Source organism: Oryx dammah, unplaced genomic scaffold (genome assembly GCF_014754425.2).
Source record: "Oryx dammah isolate SB20612 unplaced genomic scaffold, SCBI_Odam_1.1 HiC_scaffold_3, whole genome shotgun sequence".
Classification (NCBI taxonomy): domain Eukaryota; kingdom Metazoa; phylum Chordata; class Mammalia; order Artiodactyla; family Bovidae; genus Oryx; species Oryx dammah.
Genome location: NW_024070187.1, coordinates 67,150,540 through 67,166,370, shown reverse-complemented (window position 1 = coordinate 67,166,370; position 15,831 = coordinate 67,150,540). Strand labels below are relative to the sequence as shown.

Here is a 15,831-nt window from a genome sequence, read left to right as displayed (position 1 = left end):
AAGAGAGAGAGAAGAGAGGGAGGGAACAACACAGCTATGAGACTTCTCAGAGGCTGAGGAGCAAATGCGCGGGGGCCAGGGGGAAACGATACCCGCCCAGTACTTACACGCTCCATCTTCATCGTAGTTGCTGAGGTCAAGGTTAATTGTTCTGCTAAACTCTAGCACATTGCACCACTGGTCTTTATTAATAACTTTATATTTTGATTGCTGGTGGAGGAAAAATAATATGAATTACTAACACAACAAATCAGACAGTTTCAACTGCTGTGACAATCAACTTGATAAAAGCTCACGAAGGTTAACACTTTCCATTTGAGGGGTGTTAGGCACCATGCTAGGAGAAGGGTGAGAGATGGCGAGAAGGGAACTTTGGACGACAATTTTAACTACAAAAATATTATGGGGGCTCAACATAAAACAACAAATGCCTCAAAGAAACACAACTTTACATCCCTAGAAGTGAAACTGCTAGATGGCAAAAGCCCTTTTATGTAAAAGAGGGATAATTTCCATTTCACAGAGATGTGGTAAGGATTACAGCAGATAATTTCTATAATTTATGAAAAGCACTTTATTGAGTGTGTGGCACACAGTAAGTGCTAAATAAAGAGTTGCTCCCATTAACAGGCCCTGACATGAACATCATGCTTCCTGTCAAGCTGTCAGCTAATGGCACATGCCACTGTGGGTTTACTCAACGAGACCTTGCTAAGAGCTGCAAGCAGTCTCAGGACTAGGTGGTCCAGCCACTGAAGAGTTATTGTTCTAATAATTAAAAACTTGAGTCTGATCATAAAAGGACTAAGAACAGCCATGAAATAGTTTTTCTCTTCCTCCCAGACAGGAAAAAGGCCACATGCATATTTCAAAATACAGTATTCCTGTATAAAAATCTAAAAATAAAACCCAGTCTGATAATTCTTATATCTTTGCCACTAAAATCGGGAACACTGGAAAACAAGTACATAAAAAGCAAAGAGAGTTGAGCCAATGGTTTGGAGGATGCAAACACAAGAAAAGCTCAAATGGAAGGGTTACTGGGTCCTTTTAAAAGAAAAATGCAAACTGGTGTGAGAGAGAGAACAAAGCACAGACTATAAGTGTAACTTTCTAAGCAACTAAAAGCAAAACCCAGTCACTGAAACAGTTGATGGTGCTCCTGGAACTGTGTGAAGTCAAATCTGCTGTAGTCTTTTAGCTATAGAAGGACCTTCACACCCAGCCTTAAATTCTTCCCAGCCTCCTGAGATCAGGAGCCCATTGCTACTCACTTTCCAAATAAAGCTAACATTTCTGAGGGTTGTCAGAGAAACTGGAAGAGATCACTGGTATATATGGGCTGTCATGTAAACAAGTGCTTCTTATATTAAAAACTTGTTTTCATACCTTTCTTCAGGAATCCCAGTTAATAATGTTAAAAGCAAATTTCAATAACAGTTCTCAAAGAAGCCTGTCAGTTAGAAGTTTTTCTGGACCATTACACCAACAAGTTGTAAGGAAAATTATTTCAAGAGTGAAGCTGGAGTCAGGGTAAAGTCCAGGAATTTCTCCAAGATCCAACACCCTCTTCCTTTCAAGCAAAAAGCAATTTTTAAAGGGGTTTGGGGACTGGAGGGCAAGAAGGAGGCTATATATGACAACCCAAGTCACTCAGACTTTCATCTCAAGTTCTCCCAGGTCTTAACAGTATTATTACATTGGCATCAGAGCCAGTTCCTAATAACCAGCAGCTCAGAATTTCTCTCATTAATACTTAGAGCAAACAAACGATAACAATGGAGGGAAGTGCTGGGTTCTTTCAAACACAAACGTGAAGAAAATTTAAACTGCAGGAGATACCAAATGAAGGAATTGGCCACTGAGACTGAAGCTGCTTGGAGATGAGAGTGGGTAAGGACTTGTTACAGACTGAACTTAGGGACAGAGTGGATAGCTGTTCTCTAACCTTCACTTCATCAAAGTGGAGCTTCATCTAAAGCCACAAAATAAGGTAAAGCTTGTCCTACTCTCGTTATAAAAAGCAGGAAATCTAAACACAAACAAAAGGGGGAAGAGAGAGGAAAGGCCAGAGCTGCGCTGTCTGGAGCATTTGCAGGGGGGCCGGGGGCGTGTGCAGTGCACACATGGGGACGCTCGGGACTCGGGAATGTGCTCAGTGGCAGCAAGTATGTCGCCACAGTTCCTACAGGCAGAGAAGTACAACAAACAGAAAAGTACAGAAAAGGATCAAGTAAAGCACACTTGGTAGTTCTAACAAAGCAAACATACATTCCATAAAATAACAATTTAGTACCTCTAAGAACTGGTGAAAAACTGGAAAAAGGGGCCAGATTTTTCCTAGTAACAGTCCCAACATGCACTTCGCAGTGTTTATGTCTAGGCTTCGCTGGTCCTTTTCCTGTTTAACAAACAAAAACAAGGATGAGCCACGTGTCCCCAAATAATCTGTTTCAACAATCCAAATTCCTATTTCACTTCAGTGAGGAATCAGTAAACAGCTCCTGTATCATACACCATAAAAACCCTGAATCAAGACTAAGGTAAGGGGGAGGGGAGGTGGTCAGACAGAATGGAAGGATGAAAGAGTTTTGTACTATAGAGTTTTACTGTGAGAAAGATTGGTATCAATTGAATGATTACCCTAATCTATGATTATTTCATGGAATATGACTGTTATCTGTGATTATTTCTTGGGATAAATAAAAATCCATAACTCAGTCACTAGCTATTTGACATTTATGATTATTATCGACATCATAATTACTGATCCCCAAAACCTTTAACTTAACTAAATAGAGTTTAAAGGTTTCAAATTTCATGCTTAGGAATCAGGTTTCCTTGAAAAAAAATCTTTCTTCCACCAATTTTATTTCACTGGTTTTTTTTGTACCTAAAAATGATGGAGTTCAGTGGAGCTCATAATGAACATTGGGGCGCTGGAGAATCTTCCATCCCCCACCCTGGGGGAAAGCAGTATATCCACCTGTCTACCAGCCACAGTGTTTCTTACCTTAGATCTGCTGCATGCGACATCTCCTAGCAGAACACCCCTAACTAACAGCCAAGTGAAAGACGACATTGCATGAGGAATCCAGAAAAGACATTTACATAAACCTGAATGTGGGCAGATTAAGCTCCTTCTACAGATATTTACAATTAAGAATGCTAATTTCTCACTGATCTTTCTTACAAGATTCCATCTGGGAACTAAAAAGTGGGCAGTTTCTATGTACAAGAACAGAGGACCTGGGACCTTGAGTGGTAACCTTAGACATCAAATGCTAGCTAGCCTCGTCATGGTATCTTAGTTTCAAAGAAAGTTTGCAAAAGTATCTTTCTACAAAGGGAGAAAGTGCCTGGCTGTTTCTGTGGAGTGGAATCTAAATGTTCACCACATTAAGGGAGGATGCATGACCCCGTGCCAGCCACATATGCAGCCACACATACCTCCTGACAAAGCTGTTACCTCAAGGATTCTAACAGTGAAGTGCTCTGAGTACAAGGAGAATTTCTGGCCCGGACACTGATTTTAAAGTAAAGGACTTAAACAATACAGCAAATGTAAGCGCCTCACTCAATAGCCAAGAATGGAGATGTGCGACGGGTCTGCCTTTCAGCCCCAGGTGTGCGGCACGACGACCATGCAACCACAGGCCGGGCCAGATGGCTCTCAGTCACCCGGCCCTGTCCTGGCCACACAGCTTAAGTCTGAGGAGGCCTCCACAGTTCAGGGCAAGGAGGGGCCTGCCCTCCACAGCCTGTCCTGCCCTCCCCTGGCCACGTACATGGCCCTGCTCAGGGGTGCAGGGCTCACTCCGAGGAGAGGACGACAGTGGGAAGGGCGCCCTCGTGGGGGCCCCGCTTCTGCCCCCGAGCCTCATGGGGCGTTGCACTGCACGGCTCGTGCTTCCGCAATGCGCTGTGCAAGGAAACAGCAGACTTCCTCCTGTCCCGTCACGTGGGTGCAGCAGCAGCAGTCCCGCTATGGAGCACCCTCCACAGTCCCATGAAGAAAACCAGGGACCTGCTGGAAACGCACGCGGCACCGCGGGCCCGGGCCCCGGCTGAACAACAGCTCAGGCAACGCTGGGCTGAGGGCATGGGCGCTCTGGAAATGCTCTCCCTCTGAGGAGCCTGTAGTCGCTCACTAGACCTAAAGTTGCCAGTCTTGCCCTGATACACACTGTGCCTTCTTCCAACACCATCCATGTCCCCATCACAATGGACATACACTAAGGTGACAGAAAAGAAGATACAGAGGACCTGGACAGACTCTTGGAAACAGTGCAACCATCTGACAAACTGGTGATCATGAAGGATTTCAATGCATGTGTTTGGCAGCGATGCCAAAACATGGAGGGAAGGCATCAGACTCACAGGGCCGGAAAGCTGAACAGCACTCACTCACTCCTGCTCTGCCAGGGTGCCAGCCAGCAGCTCGCAATCACTAACACCATCTTCTGCCTAGCAAACAAGAGAGAGATATTATGGAGGCACTCGCGATCTGAACAGTGGCATCTCGCTGATCACCAATGTTGCCTGTGGGGGGATGTGAGGCTATGTGCAGATGACCATGACTGCAAACACTGCAGATTCCTGGGGACAGCACAACTGAGAGATCCCAGAGCAAACATCCACGGAACAGCAAAATGGAGACACGCCCGGGGGTTCTCTGACAGTGATCCTAATGGCATTCTCAAAGGTGTTCCCAACTAAGTGAACTGAATCTCCCAGGATGCTATGAAGCAGCCATCAACACTGTGTTGTTTTTTTTTTAAGTCACCTTAACAAATCCAAGGAATACAGCTAAAAATATCTAGAAGCCCTTCGAAGGAAATTCAAATAGTACACTGTCAACACTGACCCTGTGACTCTGCTTGTGGAGCATCAGGGTGCAATAGGCAGACTTCGGCATCTCAAGGTCAGAATCTAAGCAGCAAGTACCTTGAGACAGACTGTCCAGTGTCAACCAGCACACCCAAAGGCCCATCAAGGCTAAGGGGAAAGCAGCAGAACCGCTCTCCCTGTCCACCTCTTGACCCACAATGTGCAGGTATGGATTTCATGAACTTTCATTTTTCTAAGACAACAAAACAAACAACTTTCATTGTATCTATCAAATACTAATAGGAACCAAGCAGGTTCCACACACACACACCAAAGATCTATTAACCCCCTACAATACACAACTAGATTCTGCTTTGTGGTCTTCCTTAAACACATATTTTTAAAAGCAGTTACAGATGTCATTTGCAGCTGTAAAACGAAAGGATCCTACTCAGAATATTCTAAAAAGCTATGTTTCGTATATGGAACGAGAATGCACTCCTCAAGCTAAAGACTACTAGCCACTAATGTAGTGAATAATGAAGTTTTATCAAGTTCTGATTTGACGTTCAACTTTGAAAACAAATAGTGTTTTTTTTATGTAAGACTGTTCAAATACAGGTCTTCCTGTAAGATGTGAAAGTTAAGCTTTTTTTTTTTTCTTAAATGGCACAAGTGACACAAACTAAAACAAAATAATTAATCAATTGTAAATATGTAAATATAAATATTACAAAAATGATTCTCCAAACATCTAGGTATTCAGATACGCTATATCACAGATCTCTGTCAGATGACCAATTTCCAATTTTCCCAAAGTTTTAATAGTTTAAAGACTTGCATTTGAAAAAGGGGAATGCGGAATTACTAAAATTATAAGGAAAAATATCTTTAACATTAAAAAAGACATCCATAAGATTTCAGGAGAGGCTAGAATATATAAGAAACAATATATAAGTGCCCATGATCACAAACATATTAAATGGTGACAACCAAGAAATTGGTGACAATTTACGTGAAATCAAAAGACTGTCACTGAAGACCTGTAATACAGGTCACAGAATTTTTATTTGAAACCATGAGGATTACAAAACATAGAGACAATGCAGTCTTCCTTATCACAATTCAACAAACAGAAGGCAAAAACAGAGTGCTAAAGAACTTGAATCAATGTGGTTATCTACAAAGCTGAAAACACAGCAAATCAGTTTTTTCAATGGGAGGTTTTTTTTTTTAATTACACATTAGAAACAAGCAAAAAGGCCTTAAAACTCATGAGTGCCCTCTCACTGGGAAGAGTGAAAATAAAACAAGATGCTTAGAGAATTCACCCAGCATAGTTCTCAAAAAACAATGTTTGCAAGGCAATTACTTAATTAAGCTCAACTACTGACACTTCCTTTAAAACATAAAGAGAAAGAAAAAAGATCTTTCAACTGGCACAGCTTTTCCAGTTATTTTATTTGGTATAGCTTCTATTACTGTACTCTTGGAAGACAAGATATTATTTGAAACCTGAGGTTTGTGTGTGTTAGTCGCTTCGGTTCAATTCAGTTCAGTTCAGTTCAGTTGCTCAGTCGTGTCCGACTCTGCAACCCCATGAATTGCAGCACGCCAGGCCTCCCTGTCCATCACCAACTCCCGGATTTCACTCAAAATCATGCCCATCGAGTCAGTGATGCCATCCAGCCATCTCATCCTCTGTCGTCCCCTTCTCTTCTTGCCCCCAATCCTTCCCAGCATCAGAGTCTTTTCCAGTGAGTCAATTCTTCGCACGAGGTAGCCAAAGTATTGGAGTTTCAGCTTTAGCATCATTCCTTCCAATGAATACCCAGGATTGATCTCCTTCAGAACGGACTGGTTGGATCTCCTTGCAGTCCAAGGGACTCTCAAGAGTCTTCTCCAATATCACAGTTCAAAAGCATCAATTCTTCAGCGCTCAGCCTTCTTCACAGTCCAACTCTCACATCTATACATGACTACTGGAAAAACCATAGCCTTGACTAGACGGACATTAGTCGGCAAAGTAATATCTCTGCTTTTGAATATGCTGTCTAGGTTGGTCATAACTTTTCTTCCAAGGAGTAAGCGTCTTTTAATTTCATGGCTGCAGTCACCATCTGCAGTGATTTTGGAGCCCAAAACATAGTCTGACACTGTTTCCACTGTTTCCCCATCTATTTCCCATGAAGTGATGGGACCAGATGCCATGATCTTAGTTTCCTGAATGTTGAGCTTTAAGCCAACTTTTTGACTCTTCTCTTTCACTTTCATCAAGAGGCTCTTTAGTTCCTCTTCACTTTCTGCCATAAGGGTGGTGTCATCTGCATATCTGAGGTTATTGAGATTTCTCCCAGCAATCTTGATTCCAGCTTGTGTTTCTTCCAGCCCAGCGTTTCTCATGATGTACTCTGCATAGAAGTTAAATAAGCAGGGTGACAATATACAGCCTTGACATACTCCTTTTCCTATTTGGAACCAGTCTGTTGTTCCATGTCCAGTTCTAACTGTTGCTTCCTGACCTGCATATAGGTTTCTCAAGAGGCAGGTCAGGTGGTCTGGTATTCCCATCTCTTTCAGAATTTTCCACAGTTTATTGTGATCCACACAGTCAAAGGCTTTGGCATAGTCAAGAAAGCAGAAATAGATGTTTTTCTGGAACTCTCTTGCTTTTTCCATGATCCAGCAGATGTTGGCAATTTGATCTCTGGTTCCTCTGCCTTTTCTAAAACCAGCTTGAACATCTGGAAGTTCATGGTTCACATATTGCTGAAGCCTGGCTTGGAGAATTTTGAGCATTACTTTACTAGCGTGTGAGATGAGTACAATTGTGCGGTAGTTTGAGCATTCTTTGGCATTGCTTTTCTTTGGGATTGGAATGAAAACTGACCTTTTCCAGTCCTGTGGCCACTGCTGAGTTTTCCAAATTTGCTGGCATATTGAGTGCAGCACTTTCACAGCATCATTTTTCAGGATTTGAAATAGCTCAACTGGAATTCCATCACCTCCACTAGCTTTGTTCGTAGTGATGCTTTCTAAGGCCCACTTAACTTCACATTCCAGGATGTCTGGCTCTAGGTGAGTGATCACACCATCATGATTATCTTGGTCGTGAAGATCTTTTTTGTACACTTCTTCTGTGTATTCTTATCACCTCTTCTTAATATCTTCTGCTTTTTGTTAGTCACTTAGTCGTGTCCAACTCTGTGACCCCATGGACTGTAGTCTGCCAGGGTCCTCTGTCCATGGAATTCTCCAGGCAAGAATACTGGAGTGGGTTGCCATTTCCTTCTCCAGGGGATCTTCCCGACCCAGGGACTGAACCCATGTCTCCCGTGTTGCAGGCAGATTCTTTACTGTCTGGGCCACTAGGGGGTTACAAGCACCTAAGTAATATCAATGAAGAAAAATTCAACCATTGTTTCTAATTTTATGGCTAACTTTTATTGAGAACTGAACCAGCAACTGTTTTAAGTGCCTTATACTCAATATTAAAATAATAAGAGGCTATTATTATATGCCTATTACGAGAGGCATTATTATAATCCCCAATTTATAAATAAGGAAACTGAGGCACAAGAGTTAAATGACTGTCGATAAGAGCTGGGTCTTGAACCAAGAGTCTGATTCCAAACCTGAGCATTTCATCTTGTACCCATTTGCCTCCTTCTCAGCTCTTCAGAGGTCAATTTACTTTACAAACAACTGCTGAGCAAATTCAGGCAATAACCAAAGGGTAACCTTAAAGGTAAAGCCAACAAGATGTTCACAGTAACGAACCTGGGATTAAATGACCATATTTTCTTCTACTTCTGTCCTCACCCATGTCCACCTTCTGTTTCCTCATAATTTACAATAAAAGTATAAGAAGTCGCGAGGAGTGTGTGTCTGTGTATGTCTGGTGTGTTGCGGGTTGTGTGGAGAGGGAAATCAGACAAACACATTGGTTAAAAAATAAGAACTGACTCAAGTTAGAAGAGGAAATGAATCAAATGATCACAGCAGATCTCAGGTTAAAGTTGGACAGAGTTCTCTGGTAACAGGGTGTTGAACATAAGACCCAACAAAATCTTCCTCAGCAAATCCTATGAGTAACATCCACAACCATTCCACTAAATGGAAGTGACTTAGACATTAGCTCTAACATGTGACCTCTTAGCACCTTCCTGAAACACCTCAAAAACTAAATAAAACCACAGGCAGTTGGAAAAGTTGGGTGCATCACAGGACAGGCTGTGAGGACTAATTTCTAACAACAGATTAACCATCGCAAGATCACCTCTCAAGAAGGCAGGATTCCCACTAGTACCTTCTGCCTCCACAAAACCCTGTGATACAACTTCTTAAAGCTTTACTGCAAGGGCTGAAAAGCCAGGACTCGCCCCTAAAGAAATCTCCCATCCTTCTCTTGCTCACTGCCCTTCTTCTCTCTCACCCCCCTCCCAAAACCCCCTTCTACCCCTCCAGAAGCCTCTCTGCCTCAGTCACTCAGAAGGGCTCCACTCAGCTCCCATCTCTCCACCGAGCCTAGAAACTTCCCTCAGTCCTCCCTGTCATTCTCGCCTTCCTGCACCTAGGCTGTGGGGTGCGCTGCTGGAAGACCTCCTTCAGTGGGTCATCAATTCATGGTGTCAACTCTCAGCCAGGCTAAGATGCTGTTGTTCTCAGTGCCTCACTCAGCCCAACATTCACCCTTCTCAGAACCCCAAGAGCCAACTCCCTCTATGGCTTTCAGCACAGTACCTTGTCTTTACCCCAGAGGATACAGAAAAAGCAAATTTAACTGATATATAAGAACTAGCATCAGAGCAACCAAAAATATCACTCTATTTAGTCTTTTATCTCATTCTCTTTGTCCCATCTTATTCTCACTAGGTCCTTTTAAAGGAATCAAGCCAAAAATGACTGTTTTACTTAGAGGAATCCATACAACATGTGTTTATATAATAAAATTTATATTAGGGGAAAAAACACTAAGCATAAAAATATTCAAGGCAAAATTCCACTTGCTGAAGAAATGGCCATTTCAGCCCAAGTCTCTATCCCCCCACCTTCCTGGAACAAGACACCACAGGACGGTGGCAGTTTGAGTCAGGAAGGTGGTGTGGCTTGGGGACAGAGCTCAGGCCCTCATGCTGTCCCCTCTCCTCTGGCCCTCAGTCTCGCCATCTGCAAGACAGTGACAAGACTGAACCCAGGTCCTCCACAGTTTCTTTCAACTCTAAAGTGTCGTGATTCTCTGACATCTGTAAGACTATATGTAAGCTCAAGTCAAAGTAAACTTAGGAGAAAAATAATATAACTTTACAATCAAGTGCTATTTTTAATTGGCTACAAGGTTCTAAGGTGAGGGTGAAAACAAGCATATCCTTAGGACTATAATTTTGGTGGAGAGATGTTAAAAATGGCCATTTTATCTTTTCCTGGTATTGTACTATAGTTTCTTCCCAGGTATATTAAAGGGTGAACTCAAAGTGTAAGTTGCTCAGTTGCGTCTGACTCTTTGTGACCCCATGGATTGTAGCCCACCAGGCTCCTTTGTGCATGGGGATTCTCCAAGCAAGAATACTGGAGTGGGTTGCCATAGCCTCCCCACCAGGGGATCTTCCCAACCCAAGGATTGTACCAGGGTCTCCTGCATTGCAGGCAGAGCCACCAGGGAAGTCCCAAGAATACTGGAGTGGGTTAAAGGGTAATTCAGAAAATTTAACGAATGCTATTGTGTGGCCTTTGAGAAAAAGAAATGAGCCCCTCCAGTGACACCAGCATACTGTGTAGAGGTGGTTTCCAGGCTACAGCAAGAGAAGGGGGAACCCAAACCCAGCCCGGTGGGACCCCAACTCACTAAACTGGAAAAGACAGTTTGTGGATTTCAAGGAGGCATATAATTTGTGGGACAAAATACCAGCAAGGTAGGACTGCACAGAGAGACCTGGGGACCCACACTGTCCCCCAGTTGCTGGCTGAGGACTTGTCTGTGCACATGTGAGAGGAAACCGCCGGCGTCTAGGGAAAGAAACATTGCAGAACTTGCAGAAATTCCCAGAGCTCACACATGGCTGGGAACAGCCTGAATTCCCACCAGGCACAGTCAAAAATTCTCAAAATACACAGGGCCTTGGGTGGAATCCTCAGGAGGGTGTTGTCTTCCTGGTGGGGCTATGTCACCCCTAGACTGAGGCTGCTCTGGACCAGTCCTTTCAGAGGAACAACATGATTCCAAGTAACTTAAATACACACCAGGAAAAAAATTTTAATCCAACATTAGTTAAAGGAATACAACAAACTCAAGCAACCAACAACCTAAAACAATTAGCATCCAATTAAAAAACAGAAAAAAAAAACAACCTATCAGGAATGCAAAGAAGCAGTAAAATATGACCCATAACTAAGATAAAAATTTTAACCAGAGAAAGAGATAAAGGCATGACGGATATGACAGAACCACAACACAATGCTGTTAAAACACCTGTCATAAACACATCTGAGAAGTTTAAGATGGTAGAAGAAACTATTATCATGATGAGAGAAATGGATATAAAAAGTCACAAACAGAATTTCTAGAGATGAAAAATACAGCATCTGAAATGAAAATATACCAGCTGGGGTGAGCAGAAGAAAAGATTAGTATTAGAAGATACAGTAATTAATATTACCCAAAGGGAAACAAAAACAAAAAAAACCATAACACAGCATCAGCAGCTTGTGTGACAGGATCCAGCATCTAACACAAGTATAACTGTAGTCCCCCAAGGAAGAGAGAGGGAGAACAGGAGAGCTATTTGAAGAAATAACAGCTGAGAAATTTCCCAATTTAATACAAACTGTTTAAGTTCAAAGGCCTAAAAACTCAACAAATCCTAATCAGAGTAAACATAAGGAAATTATGTTGAGGCACACCATAGTCAACTTGCTGAAAATCAGTGAAAAGAGAATAAAAGCAACCAGAGAGAACAAAACAAGACACTATGTTCAGAGGAATTATGAATGACATCAGACTTATCATCAGAAACTGCACAAGAGAGAAGACAATGAGAGCTAGCATTAAAGCACTAAAAGAAAAAAACAGTCAATCTAGAAATCTTTTAGCTAGATAAGTACCTTCTAAATTGAAGGCAAAATAAAAGCTCAGAAACTCATCACCAGAAAATCTGTACTATGAGCAATGCTGAAGGAAATTCTTTAGGCAGAAGATAAATGATACCAGATAGGAATCTGGATCCACACAAAGGGAAGGAAGCACAGACAAGCGGTATATATCTGGGTAAATATAAAAGACATTTTTCCCTGGTGGTCCAGTGGCTAAGACTCTGTGCTCCCCAATGTAGGGGCCTGGGTCCAACCCCTGGTCAGGGAACTAGATCCCATATGCTACAGCTAAAAGCCCATATGCCGCAACTAAATATCCTGCATGCTGCAACTAACACCCAGTGCAGTCAAATAAATTTTTTTAAAGTTGCTTAAAAAAAAATTTTTTTTTGCTTATTTAAAGCAAAAACTATATCAATATATGCTGTTTGTGTTCCCCCCTTCCAAGTGATGGTAATAAGAGGTGGGGCCCGCATGACTGTGGAGGAATTCCCCTAAAACAAAGACTGCAGGGAGCTCCCTTCTCCCTTCCACCATGTGATGTTACAGCAGAGACACACCTACCCTGCTAGCACTATGAGCTTGGACTTTGCAGCCTCCTAAACTGTGAGAAATAAATTTCTGTTATTTATAAGCTTCTGAGTCTCTGGGACTTTGCTAAGCAGCCTGAAGAGACTAAAGCAATATATTGTGAGATGTGCACACATGTGTAAGTAAAATGTGTGACACAGCAGCCACAAGTACAGAAGGGCAAAATGAAAGTGTACTGTTACAAAGGCTCTTACATTATACACGAAGTGGTATAATTAGTGGAAGATAGACTGAGAATTTAAAGATGTGTGCTGTAAAGCCTGATTAATCACAAAAAATAACACAGAGATACAGATAATAAGACAATGGTGGAATGGAATGATAAAAATGGAGTCTAAAAAAATCCAAAAGGAGTCATGAAAAGAGGAAAAAAGAAATAAACATAGATGGAACAAAAAGGGAAATGAACAGCAATACAGGAGGTGTAAACTTAACCATGTCAATAAACACATTAAATGCAAATGGTTTAAGCATCTCAGGACATATACTGGCAGCCCCAACTATGCATATGCTACCTAAAAGAAACCCACTTTAAATATAAAGACACAAATAGGTTTATAGAGGATGAAAAAAGACATATCACATAGACTTTACTTAAAAGCAGAAACGGCTATATTTCTATCAGACAAAGTAGACTTCAGAACAAAGAATATTATCTGAGATAAAGAGAAACATTTCATAATGCTAAAAGGTCAATTCTTCAAGAGGACATAACAATACTACATGTATCTAAATCTAGTCTGAAGCCTTGAAATATGGTGAAACGAGAAAAGACACAACAGAAGTAATTACAGTCAGAGTCCAATATTCATCTCTCAGCAAATAATAGAACAGTAGGCAGAAATCAATTAGGATACAGAAGACCTGACCAATCCTACCAACCAACTTGACCTAATTGACATTTATACAACATTCCACTGAACAGCAACAGAATAGTCATTCTTTGCAGGCACACATAAAATATTCATCACAGCAGACCCATTTGGTCGCATTTCAGACCATAAATCAAGCCTCCATACCTGTTAGTAGACTGAGACTACACAAAGCATGTTCTCTGACCATGGCAGAATTAATGATAGATTATTTGGAAAAATCCTAGTAGCTAGCAAATAACACAACACACTTCTACATAATCAACTGGTCCCAAAACAATCACAAGGGAAACAGGAAAATATTTTGAACTGAATGCAAATGAATATTTAACACCTCAAAACTTGTGGGATACAGCCAAATAAAACAAATTCAGTAACAAATTCATCTTAGGGCATATTTTAGCTGAACTGAATCTATTTGGTAATGATGTGGCTGTTATTCAGCATTATATAATGGGGTTTTACATAATGGAGCTTAATTCACTGATATTTATTGATACTCTCCTTAAAAGGCAAAGATTTTTGCAGGCTGCTACCAGAGATAGGAAGAAAGAAAACACGCAGCCCTTAAACTGTCAGAAAAAATGCAGGCCTGGACCCAAACTCCCAGGCCAAGCTAGAGGGGACACGAGGGCCATGTAAGTGATGATCCTATGAGACGGTGGAGCCAGGCAGCTTGGCCCAGAAGCTGGTGATGGAGCGAGCAGCAGGGATACAGACAAGGCTCAGATAGCGCTTGGCGTGGCAAAAGGCAGGGGCAGGCGGCAGGTTCAGCAAACAGCTAGTTCACGGTCAGCAGAGCATAGGCATCTTGTGGAAGGGGAAGCCTGGATGGGACTGGACTGCAATGGCCTGGGGGAACCCGGAGATGCGACATGGAGCCAGAACCTGAGTGTGGTCCTGGACCTAATGCTGAGCAACCAGGGGGCCCCAGTTCACCCCACTCCTTGGTGAAGGAGAACAAAACCATCCCATTCATCACTCAGCTGCTAGGGAAGCAACTGTGACGTCCACGTGGTGATTGAAGCGCTATATTCACATGGAGGCGATGGTGCTCATGGCTGAAGGTGGACAAGTGGCCCAAGGCTGCGGGAAGATGGACCAAGCCCTGCTGGGATGAGTGCCTGGTGAGAAGGGAGAGGGTGTGGACAAGAGGCCACGGGAGCAGGGCAGGCAACGAGCACGGCCTCAACCCCCAGGATGTAGCAGAAGCACAAGAGAGAGGCAACGGAAGGAGCCTCTGTGACCGACTGAGAAGGGGACAGACAGCCAGGTTGAAGGAAAACTGAACCCAGTTCTAAAGCAGTGGATATGTGGGGAAATTTCACTTCCAAACAAGGAAGTTGGAAAATACAGTTGTTCTGGTGAAAAGGCAAGATGCTTCTAAACAAAACTTCACCCATATGATAGGACACCACTGACTCAGGGAGGAAAAAAATCTTGAGAAGGAAAACATTTAATCCTGGAAACTATGCATCTACTCTAAAAGCATCTGATCAACAACTTCTAGATATAATTATACACATGCAATTGAGTGAAACACTGCATACCGTATCACTTCTAACATCTATACATTTTCATGCATGTCCTAATTTTATTTGAGGCTGCAAAAATTCATACGTGAGGACACCACATTGAACTTACTGCTGTGCTGTAGGTGCACCAGATCTCGACAGCAAATAAATTTTTGGCTAAACTAACAGCCAAAGCGAAGAAAAAGTGAAAAGATCCACATGGTGGTAAGAAAAAAAAAGAACTGTTACTGAGTTCTCTGCTTGAAAAAAAGAAATTAAAAAAAATCATCAGTCAAGAAAGCCTAATCACCTGAACCCACCAAACACACAAACAGAACAGAAAATTACCATCCTGCAATAGAGCATAATCGTTATGTACGGGCCATGGACAGTGAATGAACACAATGCCAACTGGTGCCTCAGGATTTACTCACTACCTGTGGTGACCAGGCTGAAAAATACAGCTTTGTTTCACTCTAGTAGAACCACCGTCACACACTTGGCCTGGTTCACTGTGTGACAAACAAGATGATCGTTTTTCAAAATGATGATTAGAAACTACATTAGAATCCTGTCCATTGAAATTAGCTTACATTTGCAATTCAAATGATTTTCAGGTATGATCCAGCACCCCAAGTGAAACTGGCTTCGACCTGACTACCTTATTCCAGGAAACTCAGTGGGTGAAGGTTTGCTGTTTCGTGAGAAGGAAAAGCTTTTCCAAGCTTACCTAAGAGCTGTTTAGAACAATGTCTATGATGTACCCATTTACAATTACTTCTAAGCCAATCACATGAGCTATTAAAGGCCTGTCACTAGAGCTTTTTGTTGACATACTACATTCTTGCCCAGACTCAGCTCGGGTAGAAAGTCTATGTGTAGAGAGAAATTCTAACTAGCATCCTGGGAGTAGCTTACTCAACTTCCTTGCTGTA

At 42.2% G+C, this 15,831-nt stretch overlaps 1 protein-coding gene across 4 annotated transcripts in view; it reads right to left on the bottom strand.

The window, feature by feature from the left end:
• Positions 1 to 15,831, bottom strand: part of DCUN1D4 (defective in cullin neddylation 1 domain containing 4) — a 74,162-nt gene that overhangs the window by 3,359 nt on the left and 54,972 nt on the right. For all 4 annotated transcript variants that reach the window (XM_040238184.1, XM_040238183.1, XM_040238185.1 and 1 more), the window contains 2 exons: positions 2,297 to 2,401; positions 108 to 210 (listed from right to left, as the gene is read on the bottom strand). In XM_040238184.1, the coding sequence (XP_040094118.1) occupies positions 108 to 210; positions 2,297 to 2,401 (208 nt within the window). The remainder of the gene's footprint in view (positions 1 to 107; positions 211 to 2,296; positions 2,402 to 15,831) is intronic.